Source organism: Zosterops lateralis (assembly GCF_965231275.1).
Source record: "Zosterops lateralis genome assembly, chromosome: 4".
NCBI classification, from domain to species: Eukaryota; Metazoa; Chordata; class Aves; order Passeriformes; family Zosteropidae; genus Zosterops; species Zosterops lateralis.
In genome coordinates this window covers 2,927,512-2,953,607 of record NC_139765.1, presented here as the reverse complement: position 1 = coordinate 2,953,607, position 26,096 = coordinate 2,927,512, and the positions used below count along the sequence as shown (strand labels likewise).

General features: G+C 39.6%; 1 protein-coding gene across 1 annotated transcript in view; it reads left to right on the top strand.

Moving 5' to 3' along the window:
* SCUBE1 (signal peptide, CUB domain and EGF like domain containing 1) overlaps positions 1–26,096 on the top strand; it is a 175,619-nt gene that overhangs the window by 115,798 nt on the left and 33,725 nt on the right. Inside the window, exon 8 of the mRNA XM_083859333.1 lies at positions 15,482–15,604. Coding sequence (XP_083715459.1) covers positions 15,482–15,604 — 123 coding nt within the window. The remainder of the gene's footprint in view (positions 1–15,481; positions 15,605–26,096) is intronic.

Here is a 26,096-nt window from a genome sequence, read left to right as displayed (position 1 = left end):
GCAAATAATGTTGACCAAAAATAATGTTTTTATTGGAAAGTCTGTGATTTTTTTTTAGTGCCTTTTGGCATCTTCCTCTCTAAGCCATTTTACATAGTGCAGCTACGACATGAAGTTATGTAGATGCTTAAATTTAAGAGGCTTAAACAAGACTCAAAGAAACATCTGAACTTTTGGGTGTTGCAAAGTGGACATAGGGTAATTTATTAATGTGTAATTCTAGCTCACTTGTAGGTGATTTCCTCAATAATGTTCTTTTGCTATACTAGTAATTTATGGAAATCTGCTGACACATTTCCTCCTTATTTTTTTACAAGGGAATGAGTTCATTTTTAAAAAAAAAGAATCATATTTTTCTAAATAACTAAAATTTCTACGGTTCTGTTCAACAATTAGGACTCTAGTCAATTTTAGGCTTTGTGTAGACATGTAATGAGAAAAAGTTTACTGTCCAAAATGTCTACAGGTTCAGTAGCTGGGAATTACATTAATTGTTCAGTACAGAAAAAAGGCAAGTATGCATACAAAAGGAAGGATAAGTTCTTAAAATAGAGTGTGTGCAAGCATGCTTGATTGCCAAAAGGTGGCAAAGAAATCCTTTTAAATATAACTAATTGTTCTATGCTTTGTTTGCAATATCACAGTTCCCATTCTGTAGTTCTGTCATTGAAGCTGGCACTAATTTAATTCACAGAGTACAGAACTAAGTCCTGACTAAAAATCTGATAATTCTCCTGGCCCTTCCCAGTGTATCAGAGAATGGAAAGAGCAACTTCCAAGTAATACCAGGAACCTGCCTTCGGTGGTTTTGCAAGAGGTTGAGCTCTTCCATAGTGAGAAATGAGAGTTCATTGTACCTCAAGTTGCTTTTTTAATGCAGAGTAGAGTCTGGTTTATATCAAATGTCAGTAAAATAGGGGGAGGAATTGTTGTGGAGACAGTTTTAACATGGAATACATACAGGTATTGGCACAGCAGATAGGAAGAGTACTGTCCACTGTTGTGGAGGATTGCTTTGCTTCCTGGAAACTGGAAAAACCTTTTGAATCTCTGATTTAAAATCTCTGATTTCTCCATTGCATTACCTGGTCTTGCAGTGAAATAAGAGCAAAAATGTTGTCTGTGGTCTAGTTAGAATGATCTTCAGGTGTACTAATGGTGTTTGGATAAAAGTTCATTAACCTTTTGCTGTCTTTTAAAAGTCAGCCTTGAACTCAAGTCTTCCCTCAGTTGACTTGGCACACAATGGAAAATTCTCCTTTATTCCCTTCAGCTTTCCTGTCAACTTGGCTTTTAATAACCCAAACCATGGAGGCTTTTGACAGCTAAGAGAAGAGACATTCCAGGCAGAAAGAGTTCCATATTCTCCCTCTAATTAATGCTATTTAATTTCTACTGCCATTGTAACTGGGTGATGCCAGCTTGATGCTCAGTTCATTTGATGTTGTCGATTATTGTGCTACACATGAGGAAACAGTGCAGGTCACTTCCCTGAATGCCTACCAAGTTATCCCACAGAATTCTGCCAATTCAGACAGAAAGAGAGACTGAAGATTAAAAGATGTAGAGGCCTGAGATGCTTATTGTTCATTACCTCCTACCCACTTTTTAATATCCTCTGTGTTTTGCATATCAGGGGTTCTGTGGTGCTCAGCTCCCTTGTTTGTTGGTTTCCTTGTCTCCTTCCTGCTGAGTGACCTTTTCATGGATCCAGCTCCATTCTGCCCTCAATGAGAAGATCCATCAGTTCAGCATTTTAATTATATTAAAATACAGCTCGGGTGATTTGATAATGCAGGAGGCTCATTCGCAAAATACTCGTAGGGTTGAAGAGGAGTGAAGTCAGACTAGATTAGATTTAGCACAGATTTCTGAAGATTGTTTAAATCCATCTGCCAAACTAGATCAAACAATAAAGAGCTCACTTTCCCCAGGGCAGCTACAGGAGACAAGCTGAGCCAGGGAGAATTCTTCTCTCAGGACTTAAAGTAGAGAAGGACTGAGGATGAGGCAAAAGGTGATATCTGAGAGACATATAAGCCACTTTCCTTTGTGGCTTCCCTAAGAAATGAATCAGAGCAAGAGGAAGGGCCACAAGCTTCTAGCACAGTGTAAAATGTATGATATATACATTTCTATTACATATATGCTCCATTTCTGCCCTGAAACTTAATAAAGAAACTCTTGTGCCTGGATAAAGCAACTTCCCAGCACTCTGCACCTAGACATAGAGGAACTGTGCAGGCTGCAGCCCTTGCTGAGCTTCTGGAGTCAAATGGCACAGCAAATGACATTTTTAAGCAAGAGAAACTGGATTTTTAATGGTCATTGAGCAAAAGCAATATCACAACTATGAGTTTTTTGCAAACATCCATAAAGTGCTACCTAACTTTGTCCCACAGGTGTTTTGTAATAGCAAGACATGGATTATTTTGTTCAGCTGACTTCCTGTTTTACATCATTTCACCATTTGATTTCCATGTTGTGACAATCCATCTTTAAGGGGAAGGACCCTGACAACAGGATTTTTGGGATAACCAGCTGTGCTGGAATTGTCAGGGCTATTACACATCCATAATGTGCCACCAGCACACAATGTGATTAATATGACTAAATGCAGGAATAGGTATGTGCCAAGCCCCAGGTGACCTCACAGATGTTTGCAGGAGGCAGAGAATTCCCTCCACATCCCCAGCTGGAGGTGGTGAGTTTTCCTGGCTGTGTGACACCCAGCCAAGCCCCTTCTCAGGGCTCTGGCATATTTAACTAGAGCGGTGTAACGCCGGGGGTTATGTGCCTGCATGGCAAACATTTCTCCTTCCTGCTGTCTCATTGTCATGGTGACCCAGCCCTGGGGTGGGCTCTCCACTTCCTCCAAACAGGAGCATATTCCCATCCTTTCAGCCTTCGGAGGCAGCAAAGAAATGTGGCACTTACCCGCTTAAATGCCTGGGCTGTGCTGCAGTGGGAGTATCAGAAATGCCTGAGTGCTGAATGATCTGTCCAGGAACTCAGCTCTGAAACCTCCTTCATCATTAACCAGTCTAGGAAAAAAAAATAAAAAATAATAATAAAAAAAAAAAAGCATCAGGAGTGTAGAGACTAATGAAAAAATTTCAAAGAACTGCGTTTCAAAGTTTATTTGAAATAAGAGGGAAATTTTGCATTGGCTGTGCTAGCTTGATATAGTAATTATTTTTTTTAATCTTCCTTAATTGCAGCCTATTAGAGCAGGAAAATGTGTATTAAGTCAATTCTGAGTACACAAAAAAAAAGAAACCCTGAAAGTGAATTGAATTTGAAAATGGAATCGTTTCTGTGAGAAAAGAGTTTTTTTTAGAGAATGACTTCCAGTGAAACAAAGTATGGCATGTTTTGTTAAATATGAACTGAAAGGTTTCATTAAATTAAATGCTTTAAATTAAGGCTTGACATCAGTTTGGTATAAGATTATGACTCAGATGCTGAAGGCTTTCCTCTCTTTTCATTCAGAACACACTAACAGTAAGTGAAAAGCTCCCAGTGAACAGTTTAGCTGGCCAATTTGGCTTCATTTCCTGGCTTCAGAGTATCTGTGAACAGTTATGATTTCCTCCATACTTCCATTAATCGAAATTACTTAAAATTTGTTTTAGTTTTTTTTTTTACTCTAAATTGGATTAAATCGACTAAAGCACTTAGAAATTGCATCTTGTCAGTCCCAATCAATTCATACGAAACTGAAAATGTTTCCTCTTTTTTTTAAAAGAAGTACACCAGACAGAGCACAGGTTATTTTTACTGTTTATTATTAGTAAGATATAGGTGTTAATCTCATACATCCACTCTTAGCTTGCCTGAATTATCATAATACCTTTATTTCACTGTGACTGATTAGGTAAATTTCAGAGTGGTATTTTTAATTTTCATTTGTTGCCTAAATGCAATATTTTTGCTGTTGGAGTACCTTTGATAAACTCAGGTTTTATTTGATTAATATCCCTGATTCATTTGGCCTTTTTTTTTATATATGTCAGTAAAAAAATCAGACAGTAAGAAAACCTCTAAAATGTATTCAGCAGTCAAGTTTACACTAAGGCAGATAAAACTTTCATGGCTTGTATGACCACACTTCTCACAAGAGCAGAGATCTCAATGCCTTTAGAGTCATGACTGTAGGTTTGGAGCCTACAGGCCTTCTGAACCTTTCTCTAGCAACATTAATTATTTTTTTCAGCACATGTGGACAGGTCATTTCAGCTCCATCCACATAGACACACAGGGTTTTTGAGGAACATGAGCATTATGAGCCATTAGCTGTCACAAGCCATTACCATTTTCCAGTGCTTTCTCCAAAAAATAATAATTAAAAAAATAAAAAAAAAAAAAAAAAGGAAAAGACATACATGCAAATGTTGTGAAATAATAAACTCAAATGAAAGAAGTTGCTTAGAGTCATCACCATCTCTGCAGCCAGAGTTCTGTGGTACCAGCAAATGGCACCATAAATGTCAGCTTCAAAATTATAAGCAGCAGTGGGTTTTGGAAGAGAACATCTGGCAAAGCCAGAAAGGGCAAAGACCTGCTTGTCTTATGCCTTTTTTTCTGATTACATTTTTCTTGATTATTGCACCATGGCCATCTACTTATGTGTCTTACCTTAGAGAGAATTGAGGTAGTTAATAAAGTGATTGCACTTTCACATTTGATTCTGGTTCATAACGTCAGTGCTTCATGGCAGAGAAATGTGGTGTAGAAACACATTGAATTTTGTGGCATTCTGTTGAAATATCACCTTGTTTTCATCATTTGGTTTGGAAAGGAGCACATGGGAAATGGTCCTTTAGTCAAAGGCACAGTGACAAGGAGTGAGCTTTTCCTTTAAGCTGATGACCAGCATCCCTTTGCTTGCTGCACATAAATGAAGTTATCCAGGCTGGATCACTCTGGGATATCCCACAGCCACGGTGTGCACATTGCTTAGGGTCTGTCAAAAGTACCAAGAGGAAAGACATGATCACTCTCAGCATATTTTAACTTATTCTGCTGGGGAAAAAATGCCCAACTGTGCAAGTGGAATGAGATTGAGGTACACTGAGTGCTCAGACTCTCTATGAAGGAGTTGACCCGAGCACATAAAGCACTTTAACCATATTCTTGGGAATGGCAAGTAGTACAAATGTTTTAAAGTAATAAGTCAGATAGGCTTCTGACTTTTTAGGGGAAAATTTCTCAGACATTTCAAAAAAGTGAATGCTCATGGGGATTTCAAGTCAAGAACCTCAGTAGAAAAGGCGCTGAAAATTGCTGTTTCATTTTTACAACAAATCTTCAGGCCTTTCTGTAGACCCCACCTTCTGTGACTCTTCATTTGATCCCCAAAGCCACAGTTGTAGAATCTCCATCCTCCCTCCTGTGCATCAGCCCTCAGGGGGCATCAAATTCAATTTTCCACCTCATGCCATTCACTTCTCCAAGGAATCCCTCAGTGAGCTGCATTCTAGAATATAGTCAGAAGAATAGGTGACCCCAAGGGAAAAATGCACATCAGCCTTTAGTAATTCCTGATGGGATTAGAGGTCTGACATTATATGGCTCAGCTACCTCCTATTTGTACAAGCTTAAAGAGATGTGCATTGGGAAATAACATGGAACAGCTGGCACCCTCTGAACTCATATTTTATTGCAATAACATGCTCCTGAGGACATGGAAGGAGTTTAATCCCAACCTGTAGGTACCCACTTGACTTGCCTTGACAATATCCCTGAACTGGGTTAGCCTTTCCACTTCCCCCCAGAGTCTAACAAGGAATACAGGGCCTCTCCTGGAGCTCAAAATAGGAAGAAAATATAAGAAAAAGTGTTAATATAGTGGTGCAAAGAGGTCTGTGTTGACCATTCTGATGTGAAAATCAGTGCAGGACAAATTCTGTTTTTCTTCAGTGTTCCTCCCTCTGAAAAACATCCAGAGGAATCAGAGTGCCTTGATTTTTTTCAGTTTTGGCGTTTTTTTGTTTTTGTTTGTTGGTTTGATAGGACTCTAAGTGAGATGAGGGACCATCTGTGTCCAAAATCAACCACCAAAAAGATCAGGAGTGAGAGAGGGAATAACTGAGTAAGCAGTGGGAGAACAATAACCAAGTTCAGTTTATCAGAAGAGATGTTTGTTTTAGAAGAGGTGGATAAGACCGGTAAATTGGGTGAGAGACCATGAGTTCCCAGGTAGCTACAAAAGCATTTTTTAAAAAATTACCTAAATGTGGATTAAAGAAGCAAACATTGAGGCCTTTTTGCTGAGGCTGCAGTCATTTTCTGCTATTCCATCGATGTCATCCAGGTCTCAAGGCAAAAAACATCCAAGATCAATCCACTGTGAGGAAAACAGAGCAGCATCCTGCAGGCAGCTGTGGCAGCTCAGTAGAAAAAGCTCTGTGTGATGTCCAGTGAGAGAATCACAACCACAGCCAGCACTGCTGCCCTGGCAACAGCTGTTTCAAGACTTGCTAAGGCTGGGAAGTGACTCAAAACTAGATTTTCTATTTTTTTCCCCATTTTTTTTAGAGCAAACAGGGAGCTGACTGTTGTTGATAAGAGAGGTGATAGAGTGACTGAGAAGGCTCAGAAGAGTTCATAACTAAACATAAACCATGGAACTAGTGGAAGAGATGTTGGAGAGGGAAAAATCTGCAGAAAGTGAATTAATGAGTTGGACTTGAGGAAGGAAAAGATGGAAAACTCTTGGTGGTAGGTGGTGATAGTGGTCAGAAGCCACTTGTGTGAGGAATCAGAAAAAAGAGCAATTGGTCACTCACTGAGGAATATGTATGTGACTGTTTGATTTAGAGGCATAATTGATTCAGACTTTCCAAGAGACAGTTGAAAATTTCAGACCTCAGTGATGAAAAATCAAATGATAAACCCATTATTTATTTTTTTAAAGTGAAAGGAAATGCAAAGTTTAGATATCCACAAAGTTGAAATTTTTCAGAAAGAAAATTGAATGAGAAAAAAAAAGAGAGAGAGTATGGAGAGCAGAATCCTTCTAACTGCTGCTGCAAATTTATCTAATCCACAATATGTGTGAAACTTTCACTGCCCCTTCCCTATTTTTAAGAGAATTTTTTTTTCTTTTAGGTTTTCAGCTGGGCTTTGGGTTTGGGGGTTTTTTGGCTTAAAGAGATACAATTCATTTGTCTGCTGTAGACACGTTCATGACAGACAAATATAATATAACAAATTATCTTCCATTAAAAAATTGCAGACTTTGGGTCAGCTGCCACGTAACTCATTCTGTTTCATTCCCTCCCAAGGGTTCCATCTATCCCCACAAAATAAATTCATGTGTACTAAGTTAGGGGGGTTTTTTTCATGACTAGGCAATATCCCTGTTCCCTAGAAACTTGCAGTTGTTATTTGTCTTCGTGAACCTCCCCTTTGAAAATGCCAAATCCTTTAAATTAATGCTTCAGAGGGTCATATTTTGCATTTCAGTTGTTGAAAAGACCTTGCATTTGTTCAACAATATAAAGCCCCCTGAGGATCAACAACCACAGTATATTATGGAAAAGTGTGCTGTGTTTTCTGTTACTTGGGAGTTGACTGCTCACATAATCATAACTGGCAACATTCAAAACTTATAGTATTTTTTTTTCATTCTTTTATTATAAAATACAGCTTTTTTTGTTTCTGCTGTGACTAAGTCCTGCTCTCAGTGATGGATCTGTCTTCCCTGGTAGAGTTTAGATCCCTGGCTGGTTGAAGCAGTGTCTTCAAAAACTTATGGAGGGTTAATTTTTGCTCAGCATCCAAATTTCTTTGATTTCATTAAGAGCTATTTAAATTATCATGGGCTGATTGTATTCAAGTGCCCATTTCAGAAGGAGTAGCTTTATTTATCCCAGGAAAGCCAGCACAATTTCACTGGGATTTTAGAAGGGACCATCAGTACCTTTAACTGCCCTTAATACCAATTTTATTTAATTGAACAAACACTTTCTAGAAGCAAACTGAGATTCTTGGAAATAGGCACGGGGCTTTCCAAAGCAGTTAATAATTCCAATTTGCTCTTCATTCAGGCTATATGCAAAAATTAAATACACTAAGAGCCAGGTCTTTTTTTTTAGTGACACCTAGCCCAGAGAAAATGTCAGCCCCACAGTTCTGTCTGATTTACTCCTTAAGAAACACTTAATTAACTCTTTTTTATTCTTGTTATTAACCTGCAGCAACCCATTTAGTTCTTTCTGCCTCAGCTCCTGCTGCCTAAACATTACACATAGAGTCATGTGTATTAATATTAACATAGAGTTATTCTAGTGGTAGTGGCTGTGTGAGTAATTACGTTGTACATGGAATTATTTTGGTGGTAGTGGCTGTGTCAGTAATTATGTTGTACATGGAATTATTTTGGTGGTAGTGGCTGTGTGAAAAATTAAGGTAGGTCAGCAGTCAGCTCAATGTTCTCTCCCACTGTTTTACCCATAGCCTGTTACTCACTCAATGCAGCCACAGGTACAGCCAGAATTTGAAGAATTTGAATTTGAAGTCCTGTATTTTTCACATTTTTCTATGAAAAAAACCAAGATGTTCTTGAGTGTCCCCAAGCACACATGGGAGATTTAACAGCATGCTTAATTCTCCTTTTTCTCCAGTGTTTTATAAAAAACATTTTGATTGACAAAAGCATTTTGATGGATAAGATGTTACAGGAGGAGGAAAACTAGTTTTATTTCCTGGAATTCCTGTGAGGTTTATCTTTGCTTCTGGCAGGGGGGTTGGGTGGTGGGGAGGGGTGGTTTTAGCATTTAGCTCAGCCCAGACAGTAAAAAGACTATCAGTCTGTATCTTTATGTCTCCAGTCCCCTTCACATTCTGGTGTCACAGCCTCAGACAGCTCGCACTGTTTGGGTTCGTGGCACTGCACTGACATGTTTTTAAGGTTAGAAAAGAATTCAGTGTTCAGCAAAAAAAATTTAAATGAAAATCCTTTCTTTTCACGTTAGATTTAGTAAATCCCTTCCCTTTTACAGATGAGAAATCTGGGCCTAACCTATCATGACAGCATTGCTGAGTTTTTTCACCTGCGAAAGGTTTTTGTGTTTTATAAATCTAATTAACTGTAATAAGAAAATAATGGGACATAATGTTTGTTTTACAAGGTGATTGATCTCTTGGCAGCCTGGCAGACTCTTTTATTGATTGGTTGGTGGATAATGTCAGAGTGGATATGTCCTGGAGGAGAATAGCTGACACCTAAATCCATATGTGACAGATTACCATCTGTGTTGGAAGACAGGTTTCTTCGTGAAATTGCGAAGATAACAGGTGAAAATTGAGAAAGTGACATGAGGGAAATGTGTTGAAACCTGCCTCAACCTTTCCATGCTCTAAGAGCGTTTACACAAAGCTCTCTGTTTTGTGGGCAGCCCTGTTTTCAGGATGAGGGAGATTAAATTTTAATTACATTCATTCCTGTCTGCCCAGTCTAGATTTAATCCTGTTAATTAGGAAAATGCCTTGTCCCACAACCTAGCTATAAAGCTAATTAAACAGAGAATCTTCATTTGCTACTTAGTGGAACTTCAGTTCAGTAATGACTATCATACTTTACAGTTAATTAGCACTGTGGGAGGGAAAATGAGGATGTTGTTGAAGCACAGAACTCAAATTAGAGGTGCTATAATATATGCTTTATTTCATTTTGTAGCTATCTGATGCAGGCAAGTTGCACACTATCCCACCTGCCTCAGTTTCATATTTGTTAAAGAATTAATTAAATGTATCTCCCCTGCAGAAGTGTAGGTTTAATTTCATGAAGATAATAAGCTGCTGGCCTTTGAAATCCTAAAGTGCATGGCACTGCATAAATAGAATTATTCCTCCCTGAAACGTGCAAGAGGCAATGAACTGGGTTTTTTGAGGTGGTGGGGTGGAACAGCAATTTTACCCCATAAAGTAAACATGACCCTAAAAGTCCTGCAGACATTTACAGAATCTTCCAGTGCAAAGCACTCCCAGCATGGAACCTCCTGCTGGATCAAACCATTCTGAAGCCCAGACTAAAAAATTTAAAACAATTATAATTTGACTTAAAAATTTTGACAGACAGCAAATGACATGGATTCATAACATCTTGTTCCATAATTGTGCATTTTAAAGAATTGGTCCTGAAAAAAACAAGTGATAATTGCCAACCCCCAATTTTACAAATGAAGTAAAGCAGGGAAGTGTTACACCTTTCCCAAATGCTGGATAAATCCGTTGTAAAACTGGAACTAGGACTTACAACTCCCTGGAAACTAACCACACAACAGCTGGCTTGATGCTTGTGGATGGAACCAGCAGAGCCTGTGTCCTACTTTGGTTTAGATTTTCTCATAGTGGCACTGATCCAGTGAATCTGGAGATATGAAATCATCTCTCTACCTTAATGAGGTATCCCTGGCATGCCTCATTTAAGATGCAATATCACATTTAGAGTATTGCCAGTGGAGCCTGGTAGCTTCTGCTTATGTTCATCCTGAGTTTACAAGTTTTATTGAGAAGTGGCAGGGCAAATATCAAAATAATTTCAGCCTGAGCATTGGTGCCTCTGTAATTAATTTGTAACATAGGACAGGGTGCTGATTGGCACCCCAGGGTAACCTGCTGAGTTTGGATTCAAGTGTGGATGAGTTAGTTATTTTTTCTGTTCCTCTATTTCCCCACCTCTGGCGTGGGGCTGAAAAGTTTTGTGGCTGCTTAATTAAAGTATTTTGTGGTGTTTGTGCATCAGGAACTCATATCTGTGTCTACAAGGCAACATTAGTTCCAGTTTTTAGGGGACAATTGATTTGTAAAACCGTGAGAAAGAGCAAGGGAAGGAAAGCACAGGGAAATTAGGAAATCAGGGAAAAAACAGAACTAGCAAACCTGCCCACCTTGCAGAAAATATATTTATATTGATGTACACTGGTAAAAACATTATTAATTCCAACACACTCTCTTTCATTATTAAAAACAAGAAGGTTTCAGTAATTGTTTTAGGTAGATCTGGGGGGTATATTATTTTCCTGGAGCTAGGTAGCATTTTAAATCTGCAAAGGATTAGACAGACACAATCAGTTCAAATATTTGTCCAGCCATTGAAAGGAGGATCCTCACTTCCGCTGTGGTGAGGCTTTGGAAATCTCCACCTCCATCATTGTTCCAACAGCTAAGTGAAGATTGCACGTTGATTACCCATTCAGTTGCCTTTAAGCAGCTTATGTGAAATGTTAAGTTCTAAGTTACCTAAAATCCCTAGTTTTTAATTTGTTCCCTGCCTTGTGTGCCAGCGAGGCAAATCTCTGTGGGTTTATATGTGCACACACAAGTTGCATGTATCCACCCTGATCAGAACCAGCTCCTTCCAAATGTGGATTGCACTGAGCAGAGCTTAAAAAAGGTGCAAGTGGAACAGGAGAAGGCATTCCCGTTAATCTTCACAAGATCATGGAAAGGGAAATAACAGTCTGCCTGCTTAGCCCAGTCAAATTGTAGCCATGAAACTTAGCACAAAACATCTGAATTTCTATGCTTTTATTTAAAGCTGCCTCCCTCATATTTTGAGATCTTCAGAAAAAAAATAGGATAATCTATTATTATTATATTACATTATATTATATTTACAAACCCAGGGTTTGTGTCTGGGTTCACGTGGATGGTTTTGGGATGGTGTTGCTGAGCTCCATCTCCAGACAAATATTTGCAGTTGGGGTTTTTTTTTCCTTCAGATATTACAGCTTTAAAGAAGGCATTAGCTTCCTTGTTGGAAATCTTATCTTTGTTTTTGTTTGTATTTAATTGCTGGGGAATTGAATGAACCATTTTCAGAGCCAACAGGAGGCTTGAGTGCTGAGTTTCTTGTTCCACCATAACTTCACCTGACAGTTTTGACCAGCATTTTCAGTTCTTCTGTGGTTTCTCACTGGCCAGGTATTTTCATATCTGCATGTGTCCCATTTTGGTGTTTTGTAGCACATCATCAGCTTGTATAAGCAAGTTATCATTTAACAATATTGACTTACTGCACTGGGAGAGATCCCTTGGGATTTTATTCCCAATGCACTGGAAGCCCATCTGATCTCCCAGTCTGAAATTACTCTCACAGTATCATCAGGCCATTTTATGTACAACTCCCATGGAAGAAACACAGTTCTTTACATCCTTTTGCATGTCTGAGGACAAAGGGGAGCAGAGCCTGTGGGAAGCTGGAGCTATTTTTCTGCAACCTGCATCTTAAGGAGCCACTTGAGAACTATGTTTGAAGGTGGCAGGTTTATGGCTGCTCCACAGACAGTCCCAACAGTAGTAGGGGAATAATATTTGACTAAATAATGTCAAAGCTGGTAGGGACAGCACCATTGGGTTTCCACTGTGTATTTTTGCCCAACAGACTTCTTACCCTGTGTGAAGTTCAAAGAGGCACTTGATAAAGTTGGGTAGCAGAGAGTTTAAAGATAAATGGGGCCTCACCTTCTCAAACAGTGGAATAATTTATTTTTACATGGCTCATAACACAAATTATTTATAGCCAAGGAAAGAAAAATAGTGGGTCTACAGACTTTTTGTAATTTCTCTGAACCAGTTAGACATGATACATACAGTTGGATACATACATTTCCAAGTGAAATGCAGCAATGTGCTGCTCTCCACAGAGTGAAATAATTTTTACATGCCTTGTCAGTCTCGCTATGGCCATGGAAAGAAATACAGTGAAAGCAGAGATGTTGGCACTGTTTATGTTATTTAGAATGTTTTTGCAGCTAACAGTTTTGACCTCCATTCTGTTTTGATGGTCCCTGTTTCAGAAGGTCATGTCATGTTTTCCAGTTAGAAGAAATGGATAAATACTTTCTTTTCCTGTGGACTCTCCCAGGTTTTACCCAGATCCTGGTTCAGAATTATTCCAAAGAATTGCTGGTGTAAAGCTAATATGCTGCATTGTCAGTGGAATTACAGTTATTAACAGCCTAAAATCAACACTCTGATGCCAGCAGGGTTTCATTTTTGCCCCTTATGGTTACGAGAGACGCAGAAAAGAGACTGGAATTTGGAATTTAACACGTGAAATCTCGGGGCCATCATTTAAAACATCAATCGTTACTCCAGAATGATGTTTGACAGGCTGCAAGTAATTTCTACTTCAAGCAGTCTCAGGCAGCAGAGTAGCCCAAAGGTCATGTTGTTCTTATCACGAGTACAAGATACTTTCTCCATGATGGATGACTGTTCTGTGTGTTTACAATGCATAACTTATTAGTAATTTTAATTCTCAATTCCATTTGTCCCACAAATGGTTTTGTCAGGGCAAGCTAAACTGTAGTTAGGTACACCTGTGCTCTGCAAAAGGATGGGATCCATCCCAACACCCACACCACAGTCCCAGTTGCACATTAGGGAGCTGGGAGGAATCATTTCTACAGAAGGAAATGCCAGGCTGCAGGAATTGGGCCAAAAATTCCTGTCTTTCCACTGCCAGTCTTGACTTATGCAGATGATCACAGCTGAAACCAAAAGAGTTGCTGCCTCCAGCCTCGTGGTGTTACACAGAGTGACCCTCAGTGTGTTCCTCACCAGATCTGTCAGGTTGGGAGTTCAGGGTTATCTGTTATAGGCCAGCCAAATGCCAGAACTGGAGCACCACAGACAGCAAACAGACTCCTGATTCTGGGGCACTCTGAGAACTTTGTTACCTGAGACACAAAAGATTTGAGCTGGTTTTGCACAAAGCATTCAGGGCATTCCACAGCTGCTGCCTACAATTCACCCTCATTCTTTTAATTGGGTTGAAAGCAAAAGTCGCTCCTCTGCAGAGCCAGACACAGAAGTAATAAGCAGCAGTATTAATTAGTTCAGAGGGTCTGAAAACAAATTTCCCATCTCTGTGCCATAAGTGCAACTCATAAGAAAACTTTTATACCAATATATGTTGTTCTTGCTTATTTGATCCTTGGACATATTTCTGTCAGTGTGTGTGCAGCAAAGTGCTGTTTAGAAATGATGGCTGAATTTGACTCTCAGCTGTTCAAATTTTTAGATTTACCACCTCACTCCTCTTGCTTCTGTTTATATTTTACATGCAGAAATGTGGTAAGCACTATGCCACTTTCCCATATTGGAATAATATGTTTCCAAAAGTTAATGAATTACTTTCACTAAGAATCCTCCTAAATTCTAATAATTTTTAAAGCATGCCCTTCATTCACCATCATCTTGCAGGTTTTGATAAATGTCCATCTTCATATATTAGACCTTTTGGCATCTAGATTTGCATTTTGCAAGATTTGCTCCTTAAAAAGCCAGCTGTTAGCTCAAAGTTTCAAAGATCTTACAGCAAGAAGTTTTTCAAAAGGAAACATCACTCTCCATTTAGTTCCTTGAAAGATCTTTTTTTCAATTCTAGAAATGGGCAGCCAAGGTTCAATGTCATACAACTTCTTCACTGCATAAAAAGAGCTATTTTTTGTCACTGTTCTTCTCCTGAATAATAAAACTACTTTTTTTTTTCCATTTTCAAATAAACATGGATCCATGGTTTTATAATTGGGGGAGGATGGAAAGATGCCCTGTATTTTGTGGCCTGTTATATACTTCACAAACTTTATGGATTGGAAAAGGGGATTGGTCATTCCAGTTCTTCAAGACCTTTGGGAGGAATTAAAAGGAGTGGGAAATAGAATCATCAGAATGAAATTCAGAGCAGAGGTCTTCCAAGTTCATCAGTCCACTTTGTAATCACTATTTGAAGTAAAAGCCATTGATCTTGTCCTCCATACATACATACATACATACATACATATATATATATATATATATATGTGGCTTTCAAATAAAGGCAATAGGTGCTCTCTCTTCAGAGTAACTGAAAAAGCAACACTTCACAGGCACTCACAGTTAATTCCTTTTCTGCTACCCCAAGTTTGATCTGTGAAAATGGATGACACTCTGTCACTGAATAATGAGCAAAATAGCATATAATGCTCATTCCCTAAAAATATATCCTTGCATTTGTTGGTGTAAGGATGATGGAAGTATTTCTTCAGAATTCAAGTATCTTTTACTTCATGTTTGTTATTACTTCAATTTTTTGTGTATTTTTGTGTTTTGATAGTTCCTGTATAAGGTCAAACGATTCACGTCCTTCACAGGTTGAAGTTTGCTTTCATGCAGAGCCTTCCACCTGCAGAGAAGCTTCTCTGAATGTTCCCTAAGACCAAAATACCTCAGCTTGGGTCATCTGTTGGTTCCAGTTCTGAGAGAAACCCTTCTGTGTCCTGAACAGCTCAGCCCATAGCTCTCCTTGTAACCCTTGGAAGATGGATCTGGGAAGGGACACAACTTACCAGCCTGGTTCCTGACAGGGACAGCAGCCTCCTGAGTCCTGTATTCCTGCCCTGAACAACTGAAATTGCTGCCACAAACTAGGGTTTTTTTGCTGCCATGAACTAAATCTTCACTGTTTATTCTTTATTCTTTGCAGATATCGATGAGTGTTTGGTGAACAACGGTGGCTGTGACCATTTCTGTCGAAACACGGTCGGCAGCTTTGAGTGCAGCTGCCAGAAGGGCTATAAACTGCTCACAGATGAAAGGACCTGCCAAGGTAATACCTCATTAAACTTACTCTTCATATAATGAGAACGTTTTTCTTCCAGTGGATTTGTTATTGTTGTTGTTGTTGTTATACTTAAGTCATTTGTACTGCAGGTTTTAATTGTTCTGTTGTAAGGTTAGAAAACACCTGTGAGATTTTCTGTTTTCTGAGCTGGGATTAGGAGATTATTGGAAATTTCTTGTTTCAATGTTTTCAGTGGTAGGAATGCCACTGTCCTGTTGAAGTGTAAAAATCCAAGTGGCAGTAGTGGAATAGCCTCGGGCAAAAGGTCTTATGTTCAAATCCTCTCATTTGCTATGATCTGAATGAGACAGAGGCTTATCTTGTTTAGACCAAAGTCATTTAGAGTAGCAGACTGTAATACAGCATTTGCAAGATTTGAACTGAAAAAAAAAAAGGGTTTAATTTGTGAGCTCACCTTTGCCTGAGAGGAACTGTTTGTAAAAGGATAATGGTGGCGTTTTGTAGGAATTCAAATGAAGCGTGTTTTATTTCATTTGCTGTGCGTGTCATGATTTGTTACCTAAGTCATCTGATGTTATGTATTCTGTGACTTATTAAGTGCATAACCATTTCCAAGTGCTGACCATGTACCTTTGGAGAACTGGCGTTGAAACTCTGTGGCTTTACTTTTTAAAAAACTCATAGAAAAGGCTGGAAAAATGAGTGTGCATCAATAGAGCGAGAAAGGGAAGGATGATGTGTTCAATTAAAATTTTGTGTGGAAAACATCATTTTATTAATACATCATTATCTTTATGGGTTTTGAATAAGTAAAAGTCATGAAGTCCGAAAAAAGCATTAGTATTTTAGATTTTTTTTGTTTGAGAAACCCCGATCTGAAGATGTGTGTGTCATTCAGAATTTTTCCATTGCTTCTCACTGATACTTCCATCCATCATTTGAGAAGCCACCTCCAGCCTGACTGTGTGATTAGACACAAAGGAGTTAGTGAAAGGTTGGTTTTGAGCTGGACAGAATGGAAAGAGCTGAAATTAGCACAGCTCATGCCACACAATTCAGCAGAAATAACACTGTAGGATCATGTCAGATATGGAGAAGTTGCCAGGTTTTGATTTATCTGCTAAAGCCAGAATATTAAAAAGAAACGTTCCCTTCATGATATATTTCGGGATGATTGGGAAGACCTTGTTCATTAATTTCATGTGTGATGGCATGTTCTCACTGTGGTATCAGTCAGAGGTTTCACCATTGAACTAATTGTTATTACACCAGGAAAAAACTCAAGAAAAGTTAGGCAAGAGCTGGTGCGGAATTTATTTGTTCATTATGCAGAGGATTAATAGTAGGCTGTAAAAGCTCCCTGTAAATAATCAGGTTTCTGTGATGACAGTGAGAATGTAGAAGCAGCTCTGTAAATGCTGTTCAAGTGAGTTTTGTTTGTTCATATGCTAGAGCTCCAGAATGAGAATTGCTGGTAACAATACACACCATGCAAGGACTGAAGCAGGAGCTGATCTTCTCTCCTTTATGTGATCAGACATGGAACTATAACCATGATCTGGCCATCCTGCTTTTCCCATTGTCAGTGAGGAAGGGCAGGTACTCACTCTTGCCTCTACATGATACTTTTACCTGTTGCTGTAACTGATAGATTTGTGCAAGCCCAGAGAGTTTTTGGGCTGGACAAGTTCCTCCATCCCAGAAACTCTGGTTCTTCATACCATGAAATGGGGAAGACAAAGTCATTTCCTGTTTAAAGTCTGAAGTTTTTTGGCCCCAGCAAACATGGTGGGATGCCTGCTTTGTGGAGAGATCACTGTGATAATTTATTCCCTGTCTGGTGCTCCAGGTGATAATTGGTGGCTCATGCAGTCAGTATTAGCCTGTTAATAAAAAGAGAAGGAAACTGAATGTAAAGCAAGAAATCACTGATGGATGAATCACCTGCACTTTGCTTCTTCCACTATGAGAATATAGAATATTCTTCCCTGAATATAGTCAGGGGAAGTGGTTGCAGTTATTAATGTGAGGTCCATCAGGAAAATGTGGTTTTGGGGTTAGCAACTCTTCTGGGATATAAATCATCCACATTTTGTTTTTTGTAACAGCTGGGCAACACTGACCGTAAAACATAAATGAGAGATATTCAGGGAAATTTATTTTAGGCATATTGGCCTTTCCAATGAGTGAAACAGAACAGTCTAATTTCTGTTTATAAAAGATGCTGTTGTTCATGTTACATCTGTTGTTTTGATTCATAATAGAGTTTCCATGATTTATGATCTTTCTGTCAACATTGGCCTTCTCTTCTGGTTTTCATTTTTTTTTAAATAAAGATTTCTTTCAGTTACTAATCAACATGTTTACAAAACTCTCATTTAGGACCTTAGAAGTCTGCATTGTTTGGGACTGGGTCCTATTTAGTTCAGGTGGTCTCCCCAGTGTATAGAGCATTCATCTCCAAATGCATTCATCATTAATACCAGCACAAGGCAATTCTACATATTTCAGTATAAAATATTCCTTCATATTCCCAGTGAAATTCTGAAGTTGTCCCACCTCACCTAATTTCCTTCATGTCCTTTCATTGTAGACCTCAGAGCTGACTTTGAGATTACAGGGAAATTGTATCAGTGGCAGACTTTGTTCTGGTTGTTTGCAGAGCTCCCACCCTGGTTGTACCAAGTGCCTTCCCCACATTCAGGCTCTCTGTGAAGAGGAGAGCATTTCTCTTTCAGTTTTTAGGCAGGAAGGGTGAAACCAAATACAACAGCTTGCCTAAAGTCACTCATATAAATGCCTGGACTGCCCAGAGAATAAATCTCCAATTTTTGTAAATCTGCCCCTGCTCATTTGCCCATAACGAGGTATTCTTTTCTCTTGTGTTTGTGCTCGTATCCTGATATAAGAATTCCTTGGTGTTTGCTTGGTGCTCTCTTGGTGCATTTTGAGTGCCTGTATAAGCAGCCCTTGCCTTTGGAAAGGGCCTTAAAATGTTCTGCATTTGTCTGGTTACAGCTCAACCATTTTTAGCTCTGGCTGCAAAGAAAACCATTGTCAATCACAGATTATTTCTGCTAGGGAGTGGTTCTCACGCTGTGGCTCCTTGTTAGACAGGGAGAATGTGGGGGGGTTCCCTTCCTTTCCCCTCCCCTGCATTCCAGCCATTTAAAAGGAAACTTATTTGTTACCCAGAAGGTGAAGAATCCATAGCTCCCTGCCAGTAATATTGTGGAGACTGATACTGTTTTCCCAGAGTCTCTTTTTTTTTTCTCTCAGACTTAAAAATAGATTTTTTTCCCTCTTTGACAGGGAAATCACTGTATGACAATACCAAACCCATCTATTGTGCATTGCTTTAATTGATCCTTAAAGTATAAGGTATTGTAAATACTTTGGTGCAGGAAGAAACAGTTGGATCTGTTTGTACAAACCTATCAAAAGAGGGTCTGCATCTCCTTTGAACATGTAATAAAAATAGCACAGTTATATTTATAGCAAGGAGAGCTTGTGTTTGTAACCTTTTTGGTAATTAATAGAAGAACAACAACTCAGATCAGCTCTAGAATGACATCAGCAACAAGCAAGCAGGCAAGACTGGCTGCAGTGAAATAAAGCTGCAATGAATGTGTGTAAGCTCAGACATAATTACCTTAATCCTCAGCCAGTACGAGTTTTAGAGCCAGTTAACTTAATTGCTTATTCAGTTTCTGTTTGTTGTGCAGTGATCTCGGAAAAAAAAAAAAAAAAAAAAAAAATCAACAATAAGCAGTCTCTCTGCTCCACTCAAGTTCAGGCTTCATTAAACACCCAGAAAAAATGTGTGAAATTCTGTCGTCAGGAATTTTCTCGTCCTGCTCTAGGCATTGCTTTTTGCAGAGCAAGACAGTGAGAGTCAGCACACACAGATTTGTTACAAATCTCTCCAGGGAGTGGTAGAGATAGAAAGGTGCCTTATCTTGAGGAAAAAAAAAAAATGCTTTTAATGGGAACATCCATTGATCAACATGTAATATTTTGGGCTGCTAAATCCACATTCACCCTCTGCCCCTCAGTTCAAACTAGAGACAACTCCTCCTACACTGAGGAATTTAAACTTTTGCAAGGGGGCAAAAGCTCAAGGCGTTTGCATCATTCTGGTCCACTTAGAGCCTCCAGAGCAGGCTTTCAGGAGAGTTTGGTGATATCACAGATGTGATAAAGTCTGCTCAAGTTGCCTTCTCACCAACCATTAGAATTGATACAGCCACTGTAATAAAAGGAGGTGACTGTCCATGAGGGAACAGGGAACATCCCTCCAGGGCATGTGGAGTACCTGCATTGGCCACCTGGCTTTTTTTTGAGTCTCCTTTACAGCCATAGCTGACAGCATTTTTTATTTACTTTGAGGTATTGACTGTTGGTTATTTACTACCTTCCTACTAGATTTTAAACAAATGTAATTGGCCCTTTTGCAGGCAGGCACTGGAGCAGAGGGTCTCTCAGTCTGCTGTTGTCTGTCCAAAGGAGATTCAGTGATGCATCTTTCTACAGTAGGAAATCCCAAACAGAATTTCCCCCATTGCTTCATGAATAATTGAATTTTCCCTCTAGTGGTTTTCTATGGGTGCTTTTTGCTATATTTGGATACCCACAAAACTCTCTGGTGGAGGTCCAAGTACAGCTGATTTGAGGTGGTTTTTCCCTCTCACTACAAGACATGAGCATTTACAGCATCATATCTGATATTTGTACTTTCACAGACAATGTTCCTCCAGACTTGATGCTCATGGAGTGGAGTGACTGGGAGAAATGGCCTAGAGCAATGATGCTGTGAGCAGATATTGAAGCAATTTCCTTGGTAACTCTGGCAGTATTTTGCAGTGCAATACACCTCAAACCTTGGATTTTTCGTTTCCTGCTTTTTTTGGTTTGTTTTTTTCTTTTATATCTCTTCATATCTGTTAGTAGAGGGATGCTCCTGACTCCCTAGTGTCAGGACAAACCTTCTTTCATCCCAGAATGACAGAAAGAAAAATAGCCCCTTGAAAAACACAGTAGCTGTCTGTGATCCAAGAATCCTGCAAGCCTGGTCTTGAAACCTTGCCCTGTTAAGTGGGTATGTAATCACCTCTCATAATGTCCATCTTCTAAATTATTGTATGAAATATCTACTATTTGCCTTCCCAGGATAAGATTTGGTATCTCCATTTTGAAAATCAGTATGAAATGAGGGATTAATCATACAGGGAAGGATAGATAGAGAAGGTGTTTGTGGGAATTATTTTTGGCCTAAAGAAGCCCCTAAAGATTAGCTACAAAGATCTCATTATACTCTTCTGTATGGAGCCATTGATGAAAGATGTGGATGTACAGGACCAGTCTGAATCTCCAGCCATCTTTGACACAGAGTAACCAAATTAGGAAAAAAAATAAAGAATAGCCAAAGAGATTTGCACCCCTGGGTAACCTGACAGTGACTTGTCACTCACATTTGATCAGATAACCCAACAAAACAAGGAGCCTTGTCCCAATGACACAACCTGATAAAGGTCCCAGGATTAGGATGCACCCCTTGCATTGATTTATACAGGACAACACTCAACCAAGATAACAAAACACAGAGCACAGAAGTCAGGGCTGGAGCATCTGGCCCCTCAGATTCAGTTTATCAACATGGTTTGGCCAACTTTCCAGTGAAAAGCGGTGGAAAGTTTCATTGTTGGTCTACTCCCTCTCTTTCCTTTTCTTCCCCCATTAAATACATAGAAAAGCAAATGCACTTGTATACCCATCCCCATCAGACAGATGTGCCCTGACATATAAAATACATTGGCTTGTTACAGGTTGATTTTCATCCAGTGCAGCTGAGTCTGGCCCGAGTGTGTTTTAATTGTGGGAACTCTTCATCTATAGACAACAGTGCTGGTTCAGCAGCCAGGGCAGTGTAGCTCAAGAATCAGCCATTGATGCTCTTGGAGGAGATCCTGGGAGCTGCTTGCGGAAATCAGAGTAGCTCAGAGAGAGAAAAACTCAGGATGGTTTCCCTGTCACTGATGGTGTTCACTCCCTATGCAGATTTTCTCTGTGGAGTTCTGCACCACTGAGCCTTTACAAAAATATCTCACTTATGACAAGCACCATATTGCTTCTCGCATCGAGATTAAAAAAATACTCCACTGGGTAAGCAACATGTTACACTGTCAGTGAAAGGAATACTTCTCAAATCCCTTCTGTTACCCTGGGTGTCAGTGAGACTGTGAATATTGGTGCAGTCTGCCTCTGGGAGAAAAAAAAAAAATGGTTACAGGATCATACCCAGAAACAATAAATGCCCCAGGTATGAAGTAAAAACAGCTCTTAGCCAGTACAAGTTCGTTTGCCAAGTGATAGTATCTGCAGTGTTGGTTGTAGCAATTAAGTCTGCTGAAACATGAAAACAAACACATCCCTCCACCACCTCCTCTGCAGCAGTGTTTTCATAAGTTAAAGGGGAATGTTCTTTGGTTGTTGCTTCTTTGGAAGCAGATTAAACCTCACAATCCAGGCTTTAAATCACTTTCTAATAGAATTGGACCTAATGTGGAGAGGGCAGATGGGACAGATTATTCCACTCCTATTTTCCCATGAAGCTCCTGACACAGGCTACTGTTGGAAGTTAGATAGTAGATTAGTTTGACCTCAGGTCTCATTCAGTATGGTAGCTCTTACACTGTTAAACTCTATAAAGTTTAACATCAAATTGCTTTTTTACAGCTCTGTCTGGCCTCCTCCTCTTGATGATGTGTGTGGGAAGCCAAGCAAAACGTTCCATTAGTGTTTAGAAAGAGAATTTGAGATATATTTTTCAGTTGATGTTGTAGGATTTATGACTTGTATAGCGCAGAAATCACTTTACTGGACTGGGATCGTGTTATGTATTAATGAATTACCAGGATGTGAGTCAGCCTTGGAATAGTTGGAGCAGGAAGGTAGCATTCTTCCACAAACAATAATCTGTTGATAAATCATGCTGAAAGCTGTAATTCAATAGGAATTGTTTTTAAAGAGAATCAGAGAAAGACTATATGTGTATATCTATTCTCCGTGCCACATTAATGCCATATTACTGCACTCAGGCATTCAGTCACACTGATTATGGTCAGATAGCCTTTACCCTGAGTGCTAAACAGAATTGCAATCAAATCACAGCCCTAGCCCAAATATTCAAGAGTTTCATTTTTCTGTGCTTGCATCTACGTTCCTGGGCCTTTCCAAAATGCCCTGGTTTGTTTATTTTCTTCTAATAGGAATAAAAGCCCAACCTATTGAGACAGAGGAGTGTGATTTTTCTTACATTAGCCATGTTACAAACCTCTACTCTTTCTTCTGGCCTTAGTTAGGACAGGTGAAATAAAACCTAAAAATCTAAGCTCAAATATTGAGTCTGTGGAATGGAGGAGTGTCTTCTGGAGTTTTGCTGGGTGGAGGATTTTTGGGGCACGTTTGCAAATCACAGTGTTGGTGTTTTCGGAGGGAGACCAGCCTTTCTGGGCAGGGTTTTCAAGCAAGCCTTTGAGGCAGAGCCAGAGAACAGCAATTCTTGTGTACATTCAGTGGTCCCTGGACTTCAGCAAGAGCTTGAAGCAAGCTGGGAATGCACAGGTCCAAGGGAAGTGAAGGGAAGTGCTGCATTTGAGTTTGCAGCTGAAAACTGAAACTGTGTTGTTGTACTTGCTCTTTCAGCACCATCAAATAACACCAGGCATGTTTTCACCCAGACTAGTCCCTTGTTCCTTCAAGAAGTCTCACTAGCAGCTCCTACTGAAGGGTGATAGAGACAACACCTTAGCAACCTGAGCAGTTTTCTCAAAAATATGGCTAAAAATCAAATGTATTTCAGGATAGAGGGAATATTCCTTTCTTGATCCAGAAAGGCTAAAGCCTTTATTATGTTCTCCTCAGACTGTTAAGCTGCTCTTACAGAGTTGCTCTGTAAACAGTGGCTTGAGCAGAGTGCAGACTAGTAAACATATTTATGTTTGTAGGAGAACAAATAAACCTGCCTGAAGTTTCTTTTAATGTGCTTCTCTTGATATATGGCTTCTCCTACCCCAAGCAGCACAGTTTATTCCTATAATAGCAGCAAATAACTCAGCTGGCCTTTGCCTTGGGAAATTATTGATACTTGAAAATTATACGTTTGCTTATAAAATCCTGGCAATGTCTTGATAAAAGTACTTATTTTCTTTAAAAAAAAAAAAAGGAAAAGTATTGACTTCAGTTGCATTTTAGATTGTCCTAGCAGAACAATGGTAAGAGGATAAACGTAATGGGAGCCAAAGCCAATTGCCTCCTGCTGGGTTCCTGAGATTAGCAGAGGAACCTGAGCACAACAAAGCCCTCAAATAATGGAGAGGGGTGGGGAAGAGCTGGGACAGGTAAGCAAAGGCACAAGAGCAAGGGTAATGTCTGGCAAGTGTAAGCATTGTCACAGCTTCTCCAATTTCAAGATGTTCTTCACACAGAAAATTAGGCTTTTGCCTTTCTGGTCACAATCTTTCTTTCACCTCATGTCACAGCAGATTCAGCCCTCAAAGCCTGGAGGAGCTTGTGTTGGTGGGAAATGGTTGTGTCCAATTTTCACACAAGTTGGCTCAAGAGGATCTTTATTTTCATGCCATAAGTACTTCTGTTTCAAAATTTTACGTCAAAGACAACCTGTACCTAATGTGAGGAAGCTTTAAAAGCAAATAAATTCAGTGTCAGAGATGTGCTGAGGATGGTGGTCCCCACTTCTGCCAAGCAATGCATTTGTTAGGACAGGTGCACCTTTCACAGAGCAGTGAAGATGTGCCTGCACAGATTGGACCCTGAAAAATGCTCCTACATTGAAAAGAGCTGTTATCCAAATTCTACACATTCTTGACGCTCACAGTGCTACAACTTCATGGGTCCTAATACGCATAACAGCTTTAACTTTAACAAAAATGCCACTGGCTGTTGTCACTTGGCTGAGCATTCAAGGGATACAGTTTGAAATCAGGCTCATTTATCACAACCTCCTTGACCTTTCTCTAATTTGCCATTGCTGAAAAGTTGAAAATGTACTTGGACTTTCTTTGGCCTTCCACCAAGCACTTCCATCCCTTCCTGATGCAGTCATGGGAAGCTTTTGTAGCTCCTGTGCTCTGACAAAATGCTCAGCTTAACTCATTTCCTATTGATTTTAAAAGTAACAGGTAATAAAAATGAATAATACCATTAAGTGTACTTAGGCATTTTTTATACTATTAGCTTAGGTTGTTAGAAGATAATGGTGCTTTACTCAGGCTCAGATCCCTATAGTGTATTATTATATGTTTTAAAAATCATTTGGAAATCCTCTTAAAAATTATTATTCACAAGGATAGAGCAGTAAGGAGAAAAAGCAGGATGAGAGAACTGCCATGAGCTTGTGGTGAGGTTAAGTGTGATGTGCTCAACAGAGAACACCAGTACCAATTTGAAATCTTCTCTTCCAAATGCCTTTATAGAACATCTCCCTAGCCACACTTTGTGCCTGTGACCTTGGACAGACTTACTAATTTTATACTATTGTGTCTAGTTATTAGTAGGTTTTTCCCATGTTCCATGAGAGACCAGGCAAACTTTCTTACCTGCAGAAAAGAAAAAAAACACCTTTCTTTTTTTAACTTCTCTATTTGAAAGTATCTGCAGAGCTTTCTCTGGTGGCCAGCATTGGTTTTCTCATTCTTCCCTCTGCTAAGCTGGACAGCTGGACAAAATTCAGAATTAAGCTCAGATGAAGAATCAGAGGAAGAGGAAAACTTGGCTTGGCACTTGAGGCCAGGCACCTTTTTCCTCCTCAGCAGTCTCATGGCAAAAAGTTGACACTGCTGTTCCCCAACTCTGCTTGCAGGACTGAGATTTAGCAAGTAGTTTTGTTCAACCTCGTTTAAAATATTAGAAGAAATTATTATCTGCCAGAATTTAATTTATCAGGTAATCCTCTACCATTGTTCTGTTTTTAAGTTTAGTGCTGCAGATGATAGGGTCTTCCATGCTGCTGCAGGAAAACATATCAAAAATAGTTTTTCTTGTTCAACAGCAGAGAAATAATAAGGTAATAATAATAATGGTGGTGATAATGATGATGTATTTCATTATAGAAAGAGCCTCGGTCCAAATCCCACCACCTACAGTCAAAGAAAACCCCCAAAGACCCCAAACTTGGCTGCCAATTTTTGCCTGGCTGAAATCGCCGGGTTCTGCAGTTTCCATCCAAAAAAGCATAAACCTTCCCTACCCCTTGGGCAAAGCTCTCGATGATCCAAAAAAACCAGCAAACCCAGGGCTGGTGCAAGAGGCAGAACAAAGCCATGGTGCCTGGGAGCAGACTTGGCTCTGCAGTGCTGACAGGAAGAGGAATGTGTGGTGGTCACTGGGCTTGGCACACGCCTTAAGGGGAACACACACATGTGTGAAGGGAATGGGCTTTTACTGCGGTGAGATGTTGTTCCACACACCCCCCTCCCCGTTTCTGCAGACTCAGAGG